The sequence below is a fragment of the Mytilus galloprovincialis genome, chromosome 7, assembly GCF_965363235.1.
Source record: "Mytilus galloprovincialis chromosome 7, xbMytGall1.hap1.1, whole genome shotgun sequence".
NCBI lineage: Eukaryota > Metazoa > Mollusca > Bivalvia > Mytilida > Mytilidae > Mytilus > Mytilus galloprovincialis.
In genome coordinates, this window is record NC_134844.1 from 9,315,002 (window position 1) to 9,335,008 (window position 20,007).

The window sequence follows — 20,007 nt, forward strand, 5'->3', positions numbered from 1 at the left end:
TCAAACACGTTATAAATTTCATGCATCCGACAATTTATCTAGAACGTTCTTAACTGAATATGTGAAAGCCAAGAAGGTAAAAGAACCGAAACAGTTGAAGATCTAGAGCCATATAACCAAAAAGGACCTACAAAAAATAGTAAAATCGATCTACGGTCAACTTTGAATGAGGTAGTTGAAATCTTAATAATTCCAGAGAACAAATTGAGTAATTTTATTTCAAACGTTTATTTTTTATTTATTATTTTATAATTCAATCAAGTTATTTGAAGGGGTTCATAAACAATTATTAAAAAACAACGATAATCATATAAACATAGCAAAGCTAATATAATGGACGGAATCAGTGTTGCATATTGTCAATTATCAGAGTTTAACCGCAGCATTTACCAAAGTTGTCATTCCATTGGCGGACACACCTCGAACAGTAATATATCCCGTTAAATCCTTTACTGATTTGATCTTTGGAGGGAGCTGGAATTCAAGGAATGTGTTTTTTGTTTCCTGCCACTGTATGATGTCAGCGCCTCCTAGAATCGTTCCTGCCGAAACTTCATAATATATTGGCTGCTGTACTTGAAAATGATCTTTCCATGAGGCTGTAATTGTTCGGTTATTTAAATCCATCAGTAAATATTGGTTCTCTGAAATTTAAACACAATTACAATATATTATACAAATCAAATTGGTATTTTGTTTTATATTTAGAAGCGACATTTACTAACTTACCATCGATCAATGTGTGGAGCATTTTCTATGAATGAGCTTTTATATCGTGCAGATCCGTTGTTAATTATCACCGATTCTTATAGATAGGTGTGTTTACTTCTCAATGCGTCAACATGTCAAACATTAACATTGCGATAAAAAAAGAAAAAAAATTGAAAAAAAAGACATGATTTCAAAATTCATTTAATAACATAAGCGGTACTGTTTCGCTATTTAGGTATTATCATTACTGATAACGTTAACAATTTTTCATCTTAAACACAAACTAACCCAGACATAACTATATCATAATTATCCTATTAGTTTGAAAATAGATATTAAAATGATTTTATTTCGTCCTCACAGTATACGTTTTTAACACTTCATCATATTTGCTATTGACAAAAAGACTTCGAGACAGCAATGAACAACCATGATCATCATAGTTCTTTGCGCTACGACAAAACCTTACAAGAGACGGAAAAGGCATTTAAAAGATTTCATTGAAAACAGGTTTCCAAATGAAGAATTCATTTTTACAAATATTGGGTCACCACTAGCGTTTTCGAGATATCAAAGTCAAATGCATGTACTAAAACAGGTTGAAACGTAAATATTGGTAGAACATACAAGGAAAATCTAAAGAATTTCTATTCTCGTTGAATTCTAAACTGATCCTCAAAGTAGACTTCTATAAGGTATTCACAGTATATGAATTTAGTTAACAATGGTGTTATCCTAACAGAATAAAGAGATGCGTTATGAGCGCATGATACGCTCGTCGATTTTTCAAAGAATAAAGTTGTATATCTTATCATCAGAGTTGTATACAATAAACTAAGATAGATCATTTTAATATATTTCAAACAGCTCACCAAAATTTTCATGCAACTTAGTTAAAGCGTTTCTGATTTGACATGTTAAAGGACCGACAACGGAAAACCATAATGCGTCAAGTCAACGGACGTATAAAAACTACAATAACTGAGTTATGAGAAAGAACGACTATAATAGATTGAACATACGTTTGACCTTAACCATAAGGAATGATTTTACAAATGCGTTGCATAAGTGTCTCAACTCCACAGCGACATGTTTTGTAGTCTCAGATATATCTGGTATCAGTAAAGTCGTTTTCAAAGTTTTGTACCGATTGTTTCTCGATCCCAATTTTAACTGAGTGTAAATCTGCATTAGGAAATAAATTCATGCTTTCTAACATAAGAGGGTAACACCGAAAACGCACCCGGTATCGCTTCTTTCTAGAATGCTTGTAATACAATCATTTTTTTATTGTTACATAGGTTCGTTTCCTCTTAATTGAATTCCGACACCGGAACATTGGTAACAAATGTCTCCTACATTTATCTGTTTGTAAATGTCATTTGGATAGATGCTATCGAAATATATGTTTTCGTAGTTATTTGTTATGAACACATTTATTTTAGTGCATTTTCTAGAAAGTACGAATAAAAACATTAAAAAGTCTGATTCGATGTGAATATAAACATATAATTATGTCGTTATTAGAGTTCCTGTTCGTATATTATATACACAATATACATTTTAACATAGTGTGTTATGGTATACTTTACCTATTAGCAATGGCGACATTTGAGAAACTACAATTTGTGAGGTCACTTGAGTACTCCGTAAGTACATTTTATTTACTGCATTAACGCTGGCTGAATAGTTTCCATTCGATATATCCAACCCCTCAAACAAACAATAGGACATGTCTTGGTTTTCAGCAATAATTGACTTAGAAATCGATGTTGATTTGTCATGGCTTTGCAATGTCAGCTGAAAAAATAAAGTAGTTTTTAAATATTAAAATATAATCTAGTTACAATGGCGGATTTAGAATGTCTGCCCGCCTTTTGGTACAGTCAATATAGATTTCGAAATTCCGAAGTAACATACTTCCGGTATGACTAATCACCAAACAATGTGCAAGTGGTCTATTATATAAATCATACTCATGTCAAGAATTTTTTAATTATATTTTTTTTTTATATAAAAAGAGAAATTAACATTTTACTATAGTAACATCCAGTTAAAGATAACTGATTATACGCCAAATATCAAATATCATCTTAATAGATGGATTGACTTACTAGGTAAGAATCGAGACCCGTCAAATCCTCAAATCCTGTCCATTTTACCCTGATAGATGACGTGTCCCCTTGATAATGATCTCTTGGATTGTACTCTGTTAAGGTATGTGGTAGAATTTGTACCTCGGCAGAGTTAGTATTTGGTGGAAGACTTGAAATTTTAACACCATTTGACGACTTTGAAGACTGCAATCCTGCCTCATTTTTACATCGCAATGTCACGTGTATCATCTGCATAGACACTTGACTGCTAGGGAATACTTTTGATATTCTTTTCACACCACTCGCTAATGGCTGGAAAGTTTGTATTTCATTCCCATATGGTTGATAACCTGCAAATCAAACGTATCTTATTAAAACATAGATATAGGAAGATGTGGTATGAGTGCCATTGAGACAACTCTCCATCAAAATAACAATTTATTAAAACCATTATTATGTAAACCATTATAGTCAATGTACGGCCTTTAACACGGAGCCTTGGCTCACACCGAACAACAAGATATAAAGGGCCCCAAAATAACCAGTGTTAAACTATTCAAAAGATACAAACCAACGGTCTAATCTATATATAAATAAAAAAAGCGAAAAAAGTTCACTTGACACACCTAACATGTATTTAATAAACATAAATTTTGTGTCACACTCCCATTCGAGGTTCCAATGACTTGTATTTTAAATTCACAAACTACGGGTATTCATATATATTGTGTTTTAAGTTTAAAACAAATTACAGCCATTCCATGTCATGAAATTATTTAAGTTTGGCATCAAAAATAGTTAAAAAAAAACAAAATTAATAAACAATTAAAAAATAATGCATAAGAGACTTACATTAATTAAAACACATCCTAGGGATTTAGTGTATTATCGCTAGGGTATTTTCCTATTTGTATTTGTTTTATATTTAGAATGCTTGTACTCACCAACTGCCCACTCACAAACATCTATTCCTGATTCAGCATCATTTACCTCCCAGTTTGCAGATACTTCTTCTGTTGTTTGTGCATCTATATCAGAACCTACAACAGCAGATATGCATAACTTTTATCAAATCAGAAAAAGCTTTAAAAATTAAATACCATGTATTTAATGATAAAAACTTTGCAAAAAACCTTTCTACAATTCAATGCGAAAAATTATGATGCAATTTTAATGAAATTTACATCTTAGAATCACAACATACAATATTATCACGAAATATCCAACAAGGTTTCCATCTCTTGTATGGTTCTTTATTTAAGAAAGTGCTTTACACTAAAATAGTTAATTAGGCTATTTTTTAAATATATATTTAGTATTCTTATGATGCTGAACACACATACAGTTTGATTTGCATTATCTTAGGGAAAGCACTTTAATATTAAGGTAAACAATCACCACGTTTTAAATAATTGACCTGTAGTAGAGGCATGATCAATTACCTGTTTTTGTTGTCTAATTGCATTTCATTCAATACAATCATCTAAAACAAGTTATATTTTATGCACCAAATTTCTCACTTCAACCTCATATCTAGCATATTTTCTATTTTATTTTACATTGATTAGTACACAAACCTATGCCATCATTAACAAATCTAATATATGGTGCTGTTAAATCCACAAGAAGATCCTCCGCATGCGCTTCTCTTCTTAATTCGGCAGCATTTGTAGCTATTACAGTGATATGGATGACAGACGTATGGGCTAGACTGACATTGTAATTATAGGCAAAATTATTCAGACCAACACTTGTAAATCCTTGGACCTCTGTACTTCCCTCTGTATAGCCTAGAAAAAAAATATTTATTAAAGTTTTCAGTGGCTTACACTTCAATATTTCTTCGTAAAGAATAACATATAATTACTTTTTTTTCAAGACTTTTATCTTTAATTTGTGATGGACGCATTGCATCTGATGCTTTCTATTTGAGGGAGGAGTTGACGTCGATTCGCCAAAGTAAAGTTTCAAACAAGACTTGAATTTTCCCTTTTCTGCTATGAAGGGCTATAACAATTATTATTTCTGACAATATGAACGGTGGTATACTCTTGTATCGTTCATAACAAAATTAACGATACCAATTTTCTTGCACCAGAAAAATAAGATTGTTGTTTATTAAATCCGATAGTACACGAGTACGTTTTTCATTTTTTTCCCCCATAAAAATGTCAATTTCTGTAACACGCTTAAGCACATTTCGATTCAGCTAGTGAACTGACAGGGATTATAACACATAAAACTCAGCCAATCATCATCTGGGATCACTGGCAACAACAAACCGATTTTAATTTATTTATACAATGGGTCCAGAAAGGGTTAAATAATATTTACCTATAGCCCACATATAATCTACTATTGGACTTTCTGAATCAACAAAACTCCACGAGGCATGGATTGATGACCACTGATGCAGAGCCACCACATGGACGTGAATATGTTTGCCATTTTGATTTGCTTCGTCATGGTTATGGAGAATAGTTTCTTGAATTTTTACGTCATCAAAAAGAATACCGGTATTTCCAGTCATGCTACCAAGATTGATTGTTTCTGTTGTTGTGGACGGACGGAAGTAGAATGTATGATGGTGCCAGTTTAACTCCTTTAATGCACTTCCGTGTTTATCTTGTTTTGTATAGACCATAAAAACGTGCCTTGTATTACCCAATTCTATATATCCCTCTTTATTTGCTAAAACAGCACCAAGAATGGGAGGATGCGCTGTTACAAAAGTCACACGATATATATGTCCAACATTTAAATTGTCTAATGACTGTGATATCTGTCCTTCAACAAATATAAATGACCTTCCGTCGATAGCTACATTTTTACCAGATTTTAAAACTCCTACACAACTTCCTAATGAGTTATTCCATTGCATAGCGTAAACAAGGTTGTTGCAAAAATTTGTATTGGTAATATTATCCCAATCGATTGCTTGACCATTCACGTCTTCAAACGAGGGATTTGCTGCAATATTGTGTTCCAAATGTTCCATAAGTGTTGGTTCTGGATGTGTAGTGTCAATCATGACGCCATTTGATTTCGATGTTTTAGATCTATATCCTATACCGTCTACTGCATACACTAGACTTTCAACTTCCTCTCCTGTAAAAATGAAGCGACAGAAATTGAACAACGTCATTTTCTCATGCATGTCATGTCATTTGATATAACATATATCGTATGTCAAATCTTGCGCTGAACCTCTTGGAAACGGTATTTGATGGTTCCCCACATCATAGACTTGAATTGTGAGTCTGAATACGATATAAATGAGGTAATAACAAATAATTTGGTGATAGCAAAGCTCAAACATTGTGCGTGTGATGTATAAAGCGATTTTATCTTACAGAGTATCTTAACATGTGACATTTAGACTTACTGACATATGGAAGTGATTTGTTCTTCAATCTTAAGAGCCTACCTCCATTGGTTAATACAAAACAAATGCCAACAATAACAACTTGTTAGCTTAAATGTGTTTTTCTGCATTTATTTCCAGTCTTTCATCATCATTTTCTCCTTGGTTGTTCGGGCGAAGGTACTTTTTCATGTTATGTTTGTGTTTTTTTCATAAAATGAGGTAACACTGCTCCTTGCTTATTAGAAAATAAAACCCGCCCACTAAACACAATCTAAATAAACGGTTATTTCACGTGTTTGCTTTCAACAAATACAAATTATAGAAATATCTAGGATGTAAGAAAATGCTTTAAATTCTGTACAATTTGATCTTTAGTAATTTTTGGCTAATCAACAGCTGTATTTTAATTCAGTATTCTTACGTTATAACCTTTGTACACTAATTTACTAAATATTACCTGTATTTATGTGTGAACTATTTAAAACCCTGGACACAGAATGGTGAATCCCCACATTTTCCCAGTCTTTTATGTCGCAAGGTACAGAAGCAGATTTAGTTTGTACACACCACATGTAGTTTGTTATTCCTGAATCTCGATCAGAAAACCCATGCCACGAAGCTCCGACCAATTTTGAATTATTCTGATATTCTGTGTCGTGCATTCCTAAAACCAATGATAGTACAATGATATCTGCCTGCTGAAACTTTATAATACAAGGCATTTCTGTCAGACTTTAACATAAGATACAAGTTATTTCTGTTAAGATACTTCTTGCAACCTCATTATGAACTTGAGGCGAGGTACTGTAGTAAAAGCACTGAGTCTTTTATTAATATGTTTTGGCTGAGCATTTACTCATTTTGTGTCATGAAATGATACTCTTTATTCCTTTTTTTTCGTTTGTAATAATTAAAAAGTAAAATCACAAAAGTACTGAACTTAGAGGAAGATCAATTGGGAAAGTCCATAATCACATGGCAAAATCAAATAACAAAACGCATCAAAAAACGAATGGACAAGAACTGTCATATTCCTGACTTGGTACAGGCATTTTCAAATGTAGAAAATGGTGGATTAAACCTGGTTCTATAGCGCTAACCCTCTCACTTTAATGACAGTCTCATCAATTTCCGATATTTTTACATTGATGCGTTAAATAAACAAACACAATAAATATAATAGTCAAAATATGGGTACATCAGTCATCGTTTAACAATTTTAAAAGGAACAATTTAACAGAACACAAAAACATCTACTATTTACGAACACATTTATTGATTTGAGTGTCTGACGTCAGAAAATTTTATACGTCACATAAATTTGTCGTTCAATGTGCGTACAAACGATTTTAAAATTTTCCTGGGAATGTTAGCATACAAGGTTAAAAAATCAAAAGTATGTAAGAATAAATTTAAGAAATAGACCGAGATTTAAACTAGTCCAAAAGTTATATATAGAATTTATAAGAATCCAAAAATAGTTAATTTCACTACGCGATTGAATGATTTTGACGTTTGTGGTTCAACGTATATTGTAATTCATAATAGAAATATATCATAATGACATATAATAGAACAATATCATACTGACGGGATCTTTTAAAGTACAGAGTCACGTTATAAGAACAAAAGAAATACAAAAAGTCGCAAATACTAAACAAACCACAAAAAAATAATGAAAGCCAATACAAACACATTGACGAGATGTATAAGTACCGACCCACGTGAAACGGATATCACATGAAACCATTCAACAGTAAAAGTAATATTAATAATAGAACAAAGACAAATGAAAGAACTATAAAACACGTTGTTATGATGATAAACAACATCAGTACGAAGAATCTATACATCAAGACCATCGTGTATTATTTGAGAAGTTGATACGGAATATTTATCAACAAGGTCTTGGTGCCTTCCGATGAACTTTTTTAGAAAAAGAACGAGACGTTCTTTGACATACCCCTGTTTCATCTACTTTCTACTCAGACACTGATGACGTTTTACAAAGTCTGAGTAGGAGCTGCAAGCTCTTGAATATCTAATAAGTTGGGAAATATATATCCCATATGCAGGTGAAGTTGGTATATTGCTACTAAGGTGGGGGAAATTTATAATTTCAAAATTAAAATCGTCTCGTTTGTCATAGATTCTGGTACTGAGATGACTGTGTAAGTCAAATTCGAGATATAAGTCTAAAAATGAGGCGGAGGAAGCCGTGTCTGTTGTTTCTTTAATCTCTAGTTCTGGGGGATATATTAATGGAACCCAATCAGAAAAGTTCGGATTGTTTATGGAAAGAACATCATCAATATATCTGAAAGTGAAATTAAATAATCTGGCTTCTTTGATTCTCTTGTTTTTTACAAGTGTCTGGAGGAACTCCGATTCATATGAAAATAAGAAGAGGTCGGCAAGAAGAGGCGTACAGTTTGTTCCCATAGGCATGCCGACAATTTGTTGGAAAAGTCTACCTCCAAACTCAACAAATATGTTGTCGATAAGAAACTCCAGCATACTGACCACTTGTTCTTCTGTGTAGCATATTTTACCTTTTTGTTTGTCACTATTTACGAAATATGCCTTATGAAATCCCAAAGTAATAAATTTATAGCGTATGCTACCATTTTTATGTTGAAAGGCATTGTGGATTATTTCTTTTAGGCGATTTTTCAATTTCACATGGGGAATGGTGGTATACAGGATTGAAAAATCAAAAGTTTTGATGGAACTAATTTCAGAAAAAGACGGAGATTTAAAATTGTCTAGAAGTTCTTTAGAATTTTTAAGAATCCATATATGGTTAATACCACTACGCGAGTAAACAGTTTCACATGATTTCTGAAGACCCTCTTTCACTGCGGACAGAATTTTAGTCAATCTAATGGACAATTCTTTAGTAGAACATGAAGATGAGCCATCAATATACCGTTGTTTGTACGGAATTTTATGAAGCTTTGGTATCCAATACAAACAAGGTAAGTCCTCCGATTTGGTGTTCAATGCAATGTTTATTGAAGCCATGCATGAAGGACTTATGATTTGTTAAAATCTCATCCTTGTCAAATGATATGTCTTTGTATGTGGGATTACCTGAGTGCTCCTTTATACCTAATTCTTTTACAAGACATTCGTAGTAATACGATTTACATACAAAGACAATATTATTTGAAGCTTTGTCCGCAGGAACAACAACATACTTATCATGAAGAGTTGATAGACATTTCATGGCCTCTTTGTCTCTGAAAACGGACTTTGGTCGATCGTTCACACAGTTTTTCAACTTGTGAACGCGACGTTTTATCAGAGACCTGATAGTTTTAACCCATTCCGACAAAGTGTCCAGTTCAACTTCTTCTCGCTTAGCCCATGCTCTGGCGTAGTCCTCAATGGAATCTATAATTATTTTGAAGTTATGGTTCCAATTGATGTGTTGGGGTTCTCTAAACTTAGGACCATGAGAAATCACCTTTCGGAGATTTTCATGTTGAATTATGTTTAGATCCCCAGTTATAAAAGACTGATGCAGAAAGCTTTTAAGTTCAGAAAACTACTAACCGAATCCATATAGTAACATTAATTATTCCCCGTAAAATTTCCAATCGTATATTATCCTTTGTTACAATACTGCCGATTTACAAAACTCATCTCTTATTTCAGTAATACACACTAAAAAAAGGTTTGTATTTAGTTTTTCATAATACATGTAGTATAATTGTATTCAGTTGTTATTCACGATCACTGACCGTATTTCGTTGTAACCTTCCATATTTCTCAACAAGTAATTATTTGAAAAGGAACAGAAATATACGTACTATTTATTAAATAAGGATGATACTAAGAAGATAATGAAAAAAAAGATAAGTGGCAACAATTTCAGAGAAGCTTTATTGTGCCATCATATAAAGTATATGTACCATATTCAGCACAATGAGTGCCCAATACTTCTCCTTATAAGGATATCTCCTAAGTGGGTTTTTGTATCGGGCTTTAATTAATGTAATTCACTACACAATTAAAAAGTTCAGAAAAAGTATGATGATTCATGATAAAATCAACAATAACAGAGATGCGAAAGATTCCAAAGGGCTTTCAAACAAATTTCCCGAAAATAGTTTGATATTGCCATGGCAAAGAACGAATGATACAAAATGACGAAAAAGAGAAAACATATGGTACAAACTAAATATTGAGCATCACGACGCCCACATAACACAGGTGAAATCACAGATAACAGGTAAAACGAATTCCTACAATAATAACATAATTAAAATGACACTAGATCTGCATTTATATATTGGTATATTCTTTATATAATACCCACCTATACCATCATAGACAGTACCAGTAACTGGTGGTAGAGAGTCAACCATGATACCGTCTGATGTTTCAGTAGCATGGATACCAGAGTAGCTGTATCCTACTACATTACTGTAAAATACCTTGCCTGGAGACAATGGTACTCGGCTGATGTTATGTGACGTTACTGATCCTGGTAGATCTAATTCCACTTCATGTATATCATGACCTTTAACAAAATTTGGTTCATTATTTCTAATACAATACACAAGTGGCTAATTTGATAGTTTTAAAGCCTTACACATCTTCTGAAAAAAGAATTACCATCTAACCAGATAATTTATGCAAAATGTCAATGTAGTGTAAACAAAATATAGTTTTAAATCATACCTCCTGGATATGTACTAAGATACACTTTAAACTTGGCAATTATATTAGCATCATCTTTAAACACGTTTGTCCATTTGACTGTGAATGGAGCACCAGGTTTTAGATAATCAACATCCTTCTTCCAGTGACCAGGTATTTGTTCCACAACCTGTAATGGTTGGACATCGAATAAGTTTTGATATAACTTATACACAAATCAGAATTCCAACAGTACAAACATCACAATTGTGTCCGTGTAGCTAATTCATGTCCATTAAGAACAGACATTTTAATAATTATAAATGAAATTTAAAGTTTAAAAACAAATAATTTGATGTTGAATGCAACACTACTTCTGATGAGATGACGTCGTTTTGTTATTCTCGTGGGATTTTGTCCATGTGTGTTACATTTTAGTGTTATATCGTTGTTCTCCTTTTATATTTAATGCGTTTCCCTCGGTTTTAGTTTGTTACCCCGATTTTGTTTTTTGTCCATGGATTTACGAGTTTTGAACAGCGGTATACTACTGTTGCCTTAATTTATCATATTATAGACAAAATTTTGCCAGGTGACCATGACGTCATTCTTCATAGACAGAAAAAAATATTACAGTCATTCCTTAAATAAAATGTAATAAAGGTTTATATCTTAGCGCTTCGAACATTTTCTACATTGATTATTTGTCTGCGCAATTTAAATAACTTTCAATCAAAGTACTCGTTTGAGTTAAAAATATGTATTTTTTTAATATTCGGGACGAGTAAATATGATTTTATTGTACTAACTGCTGATCCTTTGATTTTCCGCCTAGGAAGAGGAGTTGACATAACTAATATTCCATCTGTTTTAAAGTCTGCATACGTGTCGTCATTGTACCAGGCTCTGACGAACATCGAATACGATACTGGTGATTCCTTTAACCGCTGACCTACATTTGTAAAATGATTATAAATTCATCAGTTGACAGTTAAAAGATAAAACCACAGCTTAAACACGACAAATATATTAACAACAGTCAATAAAAAAACTGACAGAAAACTGATAGGTGAGGTACAGGAACCCCGTAAAAAACGCACAACTGCAACATAAAGGATTAATTAAATATGATATGATAGAGACAGTCAAATAATACAAACTTTTATGTTATAATAAGATATAATGCACCTAGAAGGGCTTTTAGTAAAAATATTTTCAAACTCACTTAAGCTTGTTATATAAATGTATTAACGTTGACACCACAACTGGTGAATTGTGATACACACTATCTCATCAAATAATAATCACATTAAATATAAGCAGACTTGAATGGTTTAACCGACTAATATCCAAAGAAGAGCCAATGAAATTAAAGACACGTTCAAAAGTCAAACATAAACTGACAATGCCATTGCATAAGGCTACATATATGTAGGACTCGGAGGTGCGATGGGGAAGCTGAAGTACAATGGTCACGCTGAAGTGCGATGGTCCACGCCGAACTACGATGGCCATTTCGCTGAAGTGCGATGGTTTTGTGTATGACGTTTGAATAATGTGACGTTTTCAAAATACAACATGGATTCACAGGCAATAAAATAGGGTTATTGTAGATGAAAGTTTCATGCTTATAAAGGAAAGTAAGGGGAAAAAAGAAACGAACTATTCAAGTCCCGAACAGTTTTAAGCATTACATGTTGAGGTTACAGAAATATGTTTACACATTTTAGGCAGCAAAGCGGCTGAAAGATCAACTTGGACTAACCAGTATTCTAAATTAAACTTTTTGTACGATAAATACAGTATACTTAACTAAATATTAATCTTAATTTATCTTTACGTAATCGTTACAAGATTTTATGTGGGCAATTTAATAAAAAAAAATTTGCTAGCATTAGCAATGTTTCAATGTTTTTGCTACATCACGTTTATATAATGTTGTTTTATTCCCGAGATAAATTCAGTCGTTCTATTCTTATTTTTTGTGGTATCAGTGTTGATTGTCTACAACATATCAGACAGAAATTAACCTGCCTAAACCTTATGTGTACTTCCCAATTGGTCATCCTGTAATTTATTTTTCGTGAAATAATTCACAAGCCTCGCTATTAGTGAAGCATAGATTAACTTGTCGGTATTTTACTTCGTGGGTACTGTTTCGTCATCAGTTATATATAAATTGATGAAGAATTGTTGTGAACAATTACTAAGTTTTATATTAATATTTAAGTAAATCAGTGGCGGATCCAGAAATTTCCATAAGTGGGGTCCCGCTGACTGCCTAAGAAGGGGGCGCTCAAGTCATGCTTCAGTGATTCCCTATATAAGCCCCAGAAAAGGGGACCGGGACCTCTGCCCCCGAAATCCTCCTCTGTAAATGAGATGGACACTTCTTAGAACTTTTATAAAAGACCTACACGCTGAATATTGTTTTCCCTTGAAAACCTTATTCCATACTCTTGCGTGCTAAAAGGAGAATTGGAGAATTGAAAAATTAGATTAAAAATTAAAGTGTTTGGTATGATCTAAATAGAAATTAAACCATCTTTCAAATTAGAAATAAATTTTCACTCTGTTATTAATATAAGTCAGATAATTCATACCAATCTATATAGCTAATCTTGAATTTCATCCAAATTATTTCTTTATTTTCGGAACACGTTTTAGAAATTTAAATGTGACGTCACTTTGGGCGTTTCATTGACTATGGCTAACAGGGCTGTGATTTTGTAATGTATTCTGTTTTATTCTATAGCTAGTCACAACTTAAGTTTAATCATGTATATCTATTAGATAGTCATTTTATAAAATTTACTGTTTGCAAAACTATGTATTATTGTTGTTTGTCAAAGGCGGATAACCCTGGCCTCACAACTTTTTTGGAACATTTGGTCCTCGGCGATCTTCAAGTTTGTAGTTCTTATTGCTTTCAAACTTTTTACATTTGTGTGGACGTGGCGCGCGTCTGGCGTATAAAAAAATATTTCTTAACCTGTTACCTTTTGATGGCTATTATTCGTTTGTTTTTCTGTCCTATATTTTCTCCCATTTATCTGTTTATTTATTGTTACCCTGTCGTGTAATGTTGTCATTTCAATGTTATAATTAACACTACCATTAAAGCGGGGGTGAGAGGGGGTTGGCATGGCCACAAAACCAGTTTCAACCCACCTTTTTTTCGGGAAAATGGCCATTGTTAAATTATAGTTCGTTTCTGTGTGTCTTACTTTTCAGTGGTGTGTCTCTGTTGTGTCTTAGTTCTCTTATATTTGATACATTTCCTTCAGTATTAGTTTGTAACACGGATTTGTTTTTTCTCTATCGATTTATGAATTTTGAACAGCAGTATACTACTGTTGCCTTTATATAGCAAATACTTTTGTCAAATCTTAATGGTGTTATTTTAATGAAACAACTCATGTACATTTTGCTTTTGCTCAAAGTCTTAGGTTGCCCATCGCACTACAGCGTGATACCATCGCAAATCAACGTACACTACCAACTGCTCAGAGTCTGAATTGAACAGTTTTTGTGCTCGAGCAGTAAATAAAGGCAACAGTAGTATACCGCTGTTCAAAACTCATAAATCCATGGACAAAAAACAAAATCGGGGTAACAAACTAAAACCGAGGGAAACGCATTAAATATAAGAGGAGAACAACGACATAACACCGAAACGTAACACACACAGAAACGGACCAAGCATCAGACAAAACACCACGAGAATAACAAATATAACATGAAAACCAAATACATGAATACCGTGCCACGTCTTATCTCAATTTCTAAAAAATAAGAGAAAACACAAACGACTCAACGTTAAAATGCAACACACACAGAAACGAACAATAATATAACAATGGCCATCTTCCTGACATGGTACAGGACACTTTTAAAGGGGAATAAAAGTGGTGGGTTGAACCTGGTTTTGTGGCATGCCAAGTAAAATCGAGCACACATTTTACTTGACTAGTCTCGACATTGTCTCGACTGTACTTAACTGTACTTAACTGTACTCGACTAGATCTCGACTTTACTCAATTAGTCTAGTTCAGTACTAGATGATCTTGGTGTAGTCTGAAATGGTCTTGACCAAGGCTCGACCTGTTTCGACCTGTCTCGACATGTCTCAAATCAGTCTCGACCTGTCTTGACTAGTCTTGACCTTCAAATTTAGTTTTGACTGGTGTAAATCAGCCCATCTAACTGAATTAAATATTGATCTTACAAAATTCAACCTTATTTGGTAGTTTGATTTATTGCTGTGAAATGAAAGAATTTAATTTACAATAGGTAAAAATAAAAATTATTAAATAAATTCAGATAGGCGTCTTTGATTTTTTTTAATAACTTGTTCTAATTAACTTGGATTTTCATCAAACTATGCAGCTATCTTAGATATATATTAAGCTTACTAAATGTCATGTCATTTTTTTGTTTTTTTTTGTTGTATTGCTGTAAAATTAAAGAATCAAATTAATCTTGGTAAAAAAGCTAGGATTTGCAATTCGGACAAAATAGAAATAATAAACTTTAATTTTTTTTAATAACTTTTTCAAAATAACTTGAAATTAATAAAAATGTTTAAACTAAATTAACTTGGATTTTCATCATACTATACAGCTACCTTGGTGATATAATAATCTTACTGAATCCCAGGTTGTTATGAAGTTTGGTGTATTACTGTCAAATTTAAGAATCAAATTAATCTAGGCAAAAAGAACTAGAATTTGCAGTTCGGACTTTATTCAGATAGTACATTTAAATTTTTTTAATAATTTTTTCAAATCAACTTGGATTTTCCTCAAACTATACAGCTACCTTGATGATGTATTAATCTTACTGAATTTCAGGTTGTAATGACGTTTGGTGTATTGCTGTCAAATTTAAGAATTAAAATAATCTAGCTAGGATTTGCAGTTTGGGAAAAATTTAGATAGTACACTTATAATTTTTTTCATAACTTTTTCAAATAAACTTAGATTTTCTTTAAACTATATAGCTATCTTAGTAATATATTGATATTACTGAATCACAAGTCGTTATGTAATTTGTAATATTGCTGACAAATTTCATAATTAAATTGATGTAGGTAAAAAAAAGCTAGAATTTGCATTTCAGACAAAATTCAGATAGCACACTTTAGATTATTCAAAGCAACTTGGATTTTTATTCACATCTACAGCTATCTTTATTATATGTTATTCTTACAAAAAACAGGTTATTTGAAAATTTATTTTATTGCTGTCAAATATAAATATTTAAATTATAGGTATCTATCTGAATTTTACAAATTTAAATGAATGTTATTTAGAATTAAAAACTCTCTGGTAGATGTGATCTTTTGAATAAGTTTGCCCCAAGCAAGAGGTATTGCTCTATAAATCACCACAAATCAGATAGCGGCATAGTTGATGAAAATCCAAGTTGATTTGAAAAAGTTATTAAAATAATTAAAGTGTACTATCTCTATTTTGTCTGAACTGCAAATTCTAGCTTTTTTTACCTAGATTAATTTCATTTTAAAATTTGATAGCAATACTACAGAAAACAAAATGACATGAGATTCAGAAAGCAAAATATATTGAAGATAGCTGCATAGTTTGATGAAAATCCTAGTTGATTTGAAAAAGTTATTAAAAAAAAATAAAGTGTATTATCTCTATTTTGTCCGAATTGCAAATCCTAGCTTTTTTTAACAAGATTAATTTACTTCTTAAATTTTACAGCAATAAAACAAAAAACAAAATGACCTAGGATTCAGTAAGCTTAATATATATCTAAGATAGCTGCATAGTTTGAAGAAAATCCAAGTTGATTCGAAAAAGTTGGAAAAAAAAACTAAAGATGCCTATCTGAAGTTATATAATAATTTTTATTTTTACCTACTATAAAATTAGATTCTTTCATTTCACAGCAATAAATCAAACTACCAAATAAGCTTAAATTTTGTAAGATCAATATTTAATTTAGTTAGATGTGCTTATTTACACCAGTCAAAACTTAATTTGAAGGTCAAGACTAGTCGAGACAGGTCGAGACAGGTTGAGACTGAATCGAGACTAGTCGAGACAGGTCGCGACAGGTTGAGCCTTGGTCAAGACCATTTCAAACTACACCAAGATCATCAAGTACGGAATCACACTAAGTAAAGTCGAGACTTGGTCGAGTACACTTAAGTACAGTTAAGTACAATCGAGACAATGTCGAGACTAGTCAAGTAAAATGTGTGCTCGATTTTACTGGTCGAGCACAAAAACTGGTCAATTCAGACTCTGAGCAGTTTGTAGTGGTAGTATCAACAAGTTAACGTCAAAATGTCACCATCGCACTTCAGCGTGTTAACCAACGAACTTCAGCGTGACCATCGCGGTTCGGAGTACCATTGCGATTCCTAGTCCTACGTATTTATACTGATATTTGCAAAATGATAATTACTCAGAACAACTTACATACCTGAATATTGTTTTAATACAGAAACATAAAGAGCAAGATTAATGTTGCAAATAAATATATGTAGACCGTTGGTTTTCCCGTTTGAATGGTTTTACAAGTAATTTTGGGGCTCTTTATAGCTTGTTGTTCGGTGTGAGCCAAGGCTCCGTGTTGAAGGTCGTACATTGACCTATAATGGTCTACTTTTTATGCCCAACCTACGATAGTAGAGGGGCATTATGTTTTCTGGGCTGTGCTCCGTTCGTGCGTCCGTTTGTCTGTGCGTCCGTTCAGGTTAAAGTTTTTGGTCATGGTAGTTTTTGATGAAGCTGAAGTCCAATCAACTTGAAACTTAGTACACTTGTTGCTTATGATATGATCTTTCGAATTATGAAGCCAAATTATACTTTTGATCTCAATTTCACGGTCTACTGAACATAGAAAATGAAAGTGGGAGTTTCAGGTTAAAGTTTTTGTTCAAGGTTGTTTTTGATGAAATTGAAGTATAATCAACTTGAAACTTAATACATATGTTCTCTATAGTATAATCTTTCAAATTTTAATGTCAAATTAGATTATTACCCAATTTCACGGTCCATGGAACATGGACAATGATAGTGCGAGTGGGGCATCCGTGTACCTTGGACACATTCTTGTTTAAAATTGTTATTTGGATGAAGAGTTGTCTCATTTGCACTCACACCACATCTTTCTATATCTATGTGTATAGATAATTGGACTGTTGATCAAATCTATGATGGAATTGATTTGTTCATTTATGTTTATAAATACGAGAACCTGAACGAGCATAACTTATACATCAATTGATATGTAAAACAAAGTAAAGGTAAAACATCCACATAAGCAAACGTCTTAGCTTGTATGTCGTTTCGCAATTCTGTTTTATAGAACCAATTGTTAAACAAATATCAATCAACACAAATTTAATAAAAACAAAAAAATAAACTTACCTCGTTTAATGTTCAATATTGCTTGATTTGTTTGTCCTGCATGATGCCAAACATCGTCGTTTAAATTATCAAAGATTCCTTCAGGTTCATCTTTATCTGAATATCCGGCTGTCCATTCATACCTTAATCATACACATATTTTTGAATAATTTCAATCTGGGCATGGTATCTATTACAGAGAATTGTGGGAAAATATTTATGGTCGACAGGAATTTAAAACGTTAATGAAAAACATTACACTTATTTATTCATTTATATACACATATTTCATTTGCCTTTTTTATAAACGTTTAAACGTTAAAGGTAGATCCGAACATTTGTACACAAAAGTATAGAGTAAAAAATGGCGACGTGAATTTTCAGCATTATATCATTTGAATGACCAATGGCGTAATATAATTCGATTGCCAACTAAAACTTTGTTTAATAGACATCACACAACCGTAGTACAACTAAAATATGAAATACAAACAATTTTAAATTGAAGTATGTCATTTACTATATGCTTTGTTTATCTCGTGAAGTAAATTCGTTAATTACGACGAATGGAAGGAATCTTGAAGATACCATTGTATATACAGTAATTTCTACAGTGATAACAGTATTCAAAACGTTTTTTATCTAAGGGTGATCAAGATAAATACGAGTGAGTTCAGTGGTTAGATATCAAAACCCGACCCGCAATTCAAGACATACGTATTATATGTAGTTTAAGTTATCGATTATCTAACCAATCGTTTATCTATTCCCAAGACACCAAGATTTTCTGACAGATCTATAAAAGTCATTTCCGCTATTGAAATATGAAGTAATTGAATTAAAATGTTGACCCCAAAACACTTACCACAGAGGCCTCAATCCCTGGGCTTGTATAACATGCCATTTGGCAGCCAGAGCGACATTTGATGGCGTGTACTTAATGTCAGTAAAAGGAGAAGACTCCTGGATATTTGTTATGTCGTATATGCCAAGTAGGTTGTTGTTGTTTGCTAAAGAAAAACAGGTTGGTTACTATATTATTTAAAAAGACCTTATACATGAATTTGTTTTGTATTTCATGGACTGATTGACATTATTAAATTATCTAACCGGAGAAATGATATATGTATTTCAAAGTTAAATAAAATGAAGAAAATAATTCAGTTGGTTACTGTGTTCCATATTCATATTCGTCATATTTATCTTATAAATAATAACATATTGTTCATGTCAGGGCCTTTTGCAGCCGATTAAACATTTTGGTTTTCCCATTGTTTAAGATGGTATGGTAGCCTATAATATTGTATATCCACGTTCTATGATCTCTTGTTAATTATTGCAATCAGACCACATCTCCATTTTTTTTTATATTTTAGTCTATTTGTAATGATGAATAACTGACCGACCAACACTTGTAAAAATGTTTATTCACTCTTGCAAATTTCACTGAATAGTTCTTCACATTTTTCACAGAGCAAAGGCAATATGTAACTACTCATTACACGGGAAAGCCATTTGCAAAACTCAATTGTATATAAAGACAACTTAATATTAAAACATATAAATTAAACAATACCGCTCCGAAGTTTCCTGTTAATGCGCATATTTAACCTTAAAGCTTATAACACAAGTTTATAACACAACGGGTTCCACTCGTGAAGTAGCATCTGCTTATCCTGAAGGGCAAAAGAGATCGCCCCAAGATTTTGGTGCGGTTCGTGATGCTCCATTTTTAGAGTTCTATGTTGTGATTTGTGTACTTTTGTTTGTCTGTTTCTCTTTTGGTCGTTTTTCTTGTTTT

General features: G+C 32.5%; 1 protein-coding gene across 1 annotated transcript in view; it reads right to left on the minus strand.

Annotated features, from left to right (window-relative positions):
- Positions 1 to 209: 209 nt before the first annotated feature.
- LOC143082265 (uncharacterized) overlaps positions 210 to 20,007 on the minus strand; it is a 42,630-nt gene continuing 22,832 nt past the window's right edge. Inside the window, exons 29-40 of the mRNA XM_076257866.1 lie at positions 19,072 to 19,216; positions 18,228 to 18,349; positions 11,631 to 11,773; positions 10,864 to 11,011; positions 10,499 to 10,702; positions 6,632 to 6,838; positions 5,142 to 5,915; positions 4,385 to 4,597; positions 3,752 to 3,847; positions 2,826 to 3,157; positions 2,304 to 2,511; positions 210 to 644 (exon numbers count right to left, since the gene is read on the minus strand). Of these exons, the coding sequence (XP_076113981.1) occupies positions 367 to 644; positions 2,304 to 2,511; positions 2,826 to 3,157; positions 3,752 to 3,847; positions 4,385 to 4,597; positions 5,142 to 5,915; positions 6,632 to 6,838; positions 10,499 to 10,702; positions 10,864 to 11,011; positions 11,631 to 11,773; positions 18,228 to 18,349; positions 19,072 to 19,216 (2,870 nt within the window). The 3' untranslated portion in view covers positions 210 to 366. The remainder of the gene's footprint in view (positions 645 to 2,303; positions 2,512 to 2,825; positions 3,158 to 3,751; positions 3,848 to 4,384; positions 4,598 to 5,141; positions 5,916 to 6,631; positions 6,839 to 10,498; positions 10,703 to 10,863; positions 11,012 to 11,630; positions 11,774 to 18,227; positions 18,350 to 19,071; positions 19,217 to 20,007) is intronic.